The 2437-nt window shown below is 39.7% G+C and overlaps 1 protein-coding gene across 1 annotated transcript in view; it reads left to right on the top strand.

The window, feature by feature from the left end:
• Positions 1–283: 283 nt before the first annotated feature.
• Positions 284–2437, top strand: part of LOC112072310 (interleukin-1 receptor-associated kinase 1) — a 67797-nt gene continuing 65643 nt past the window's right edge. The window contains 1 exon segment of the mRNA XM_070439739.1: positions 284–691. Within this exon segment, the coding sequence (XP_070295840.1) occupies positions 580–691 (112 nt within the window). The 5' untranslated portion in view covers positions 284–579.

Below are 2437 nucleotides of genomic sequence, written 5' to 3' on the forward strand. Positions count from 1 at the left end.
GTTTTATTTTTAATTAACAAATATAACACAATATACAAACATATCTTACAAAACAGTTTACAAAATAACACAGCCAAAACTTTGATACTTACATTAAAAAAATTATAATAACACAATTAACTCACATGGCTACATCAAACATGTCTAACATTTAAAAAACAACACCGGTATATACAATAAAATACTAAATGCATACAAAAAAAAAATATATATATATATATATATATATAAAATAAATCAAATTCTATTAACTGATACTTTTCCATGAAGGCAGAGGATGATGACGTAGCCCATCATGTGGGGGGCGTGTCTGACGAGAAAGTTCTGCTTGCTGGCGACAGCGAAGTTTAGGCATATTTGAAGCAGGGAAATAACTTATTGAATAACCGATTTTGTTATATACTTTTAAATTTGTTTTTTTTTATCACGGACAACCACGTTAGCATCCCCGGCTCGATTGCAGTAAGGTTCGCTTTAATAGCGTGATGGTTTTTACCGTAGTGAATTTAAAACGTAAAAATAAATGTTACCTTTAGCTTGCTAGCTACGTAACGCGTTGGCTAGCAAGGTTTTAAAAATATGTCGTCCTGGGATATCAGAAAGGTATACTTGTACAAGTTACCACCGGTTGTGCTGTGCGACTTCTCCCTTGTTATGGACAGTATCTCCGATGTGGACTGGGACAGATTCGGTAAGAAATGGCACTGACCGACATTGCTAGTAGTTAAATATAGTTTCAAAAACTAGGCTAATTAATAAGCTATGGCGTCCAAGTTGATGGCCGTATTTCGGCCGAACAGCCGTAAAAAAAACAAACTTGTTGACGTAAAAAAAAATAAAACGTCACAAAATGTGTTCATATGTGTATGATCGGTTTCGGTTGTGAAGCATGGGGGACTCCCCCCTCGTCAGAGATTGGGTAATAGGAGGGATTCTTCAATGAAGTGCCTGTTGTCATTCAATAAAGGGAATTACACATTTTTTCCCCCCTCTTCACTTTAATACTACATTAAACATCCCAGTCAGATGCAAAATTGCGCCACAAAGATTTTCTCGTCCCCAAAATCTGACAGATTTATTTTGTTATCTTAGATAAATTATGACTTTTGAGGAAATATATATATATATATATATTACACACACGTACACTGACTACGTCATCTCAAAATGGACAAATACACTATTACCCCGTTTCTCTCGTTTTTCAAGCCAGGTTCTTTTAAGGGAGTATGCACCAGTGGTGGAAAAAGTACCCAGTTGTCATACTTGAGTARAAGTACCTTTTAATAGAAAATGTAAAATATTACTTGAGTATAACTCTAAAAGTATTTGGTTTTAAATATACTTAAGTATCAAAAGTAAAAGTATAAATCTTTTCAAATTCCTAATATTAAGCAAACCAGACTGCACCATTTTCTTGTTTTTAATTTTTATTTACTGATCGCCAGGGCAACACTCCAACACTCAGACATTTTCACAAATGAAGCATTTGTGTTTAGTGAGTCTGTCAGATCAGATGCAGTAGGGATGACCAGGGATGTTCTCTGTTTAGTGAGTCTGTCAGATCAGAGGCAGTAGGGATGACCAGGGATGTTCTCTGTTTAGTGAGTCCACCAGATCAGAGGCAGTAGGGACGACCAGGRATGTTCTCTTGATAAGTGCATGAATTTGACCTTTTCCCTGTCTTGCTAAGCATTCAAAATGTAACGAGTACTTTAGGGTGTCAGGGAAAATGTATGGCGTAAAATCATTTTCTTTAGGAATGTAGTGAAGTCAAAGTTGTCAAATATAAATAGTAAAGTACAGATACCCCCAAAAACGACCTAAGTAGTCGTTTTAAATTATTTTTACTTAAGTACTTTACACCACTGGCATGCAGCACACTCATCTAGCCTAACTGAAGCATGCTGTTGCATCACGTATCAAAATAGCAACTCATTTTATCTTGACAAAATTTGACACTCTCATTGCCCCCCATAAAATGAACTAATCACTTGCTAAATAATTAATTRATGGCCGAAACCCTCTCGCTTCGCCGCTCCCTCTCAGGTATAGCATCTCGCTAGCTAGCTAGTTGTCACACGTTGCATTGGGGACAGCTGAGCTAAAGCAGAGTGGAGGAGGTGAAGCCAGTATCTTGCACTATAGATAATCTTTGCTTGAAGTTGATTTCCATTGACTATGAACACCATATGAAATTAAGTATCTTTGCTAAGTGCGGGATGGACGACGGACGTAGGGACGTGTCGCGGGGACGGACGACGGGGAAGCGTGCGGGAAGGACGTGACGGGACGGACGGAGGGACGCGTGCACCGGGGATGGACGGAGGACGCGGCGGGGACGGAGGAAGGGACGCGGGGGAGGGACGGCTTGTGGATGGACGGACGGACGGGGGGAGGGAACGCGTGCGGCGGACTGAGGAAGGGACGCAGGGGG

The sequence above is a fragment of the Salvelinus sp. IW2-2015 genome, unplaced genomic scaffold (genome assembly GCF_002910315.2).
Source record: "Salvelinus sp. IW2-2015 unplaced genomic scaffold, ASM291031v2 Un_scaffold1887, whole genome shotgun sequence".
Classification (NCBI taxonomy): domain Eukaryota; kingdom Metazoa; phylum Chordata; class Actinopteri; order Salmoniformes; family Salmonidae; genus Salvelinus; species Salvelinus sp. IW2-2015.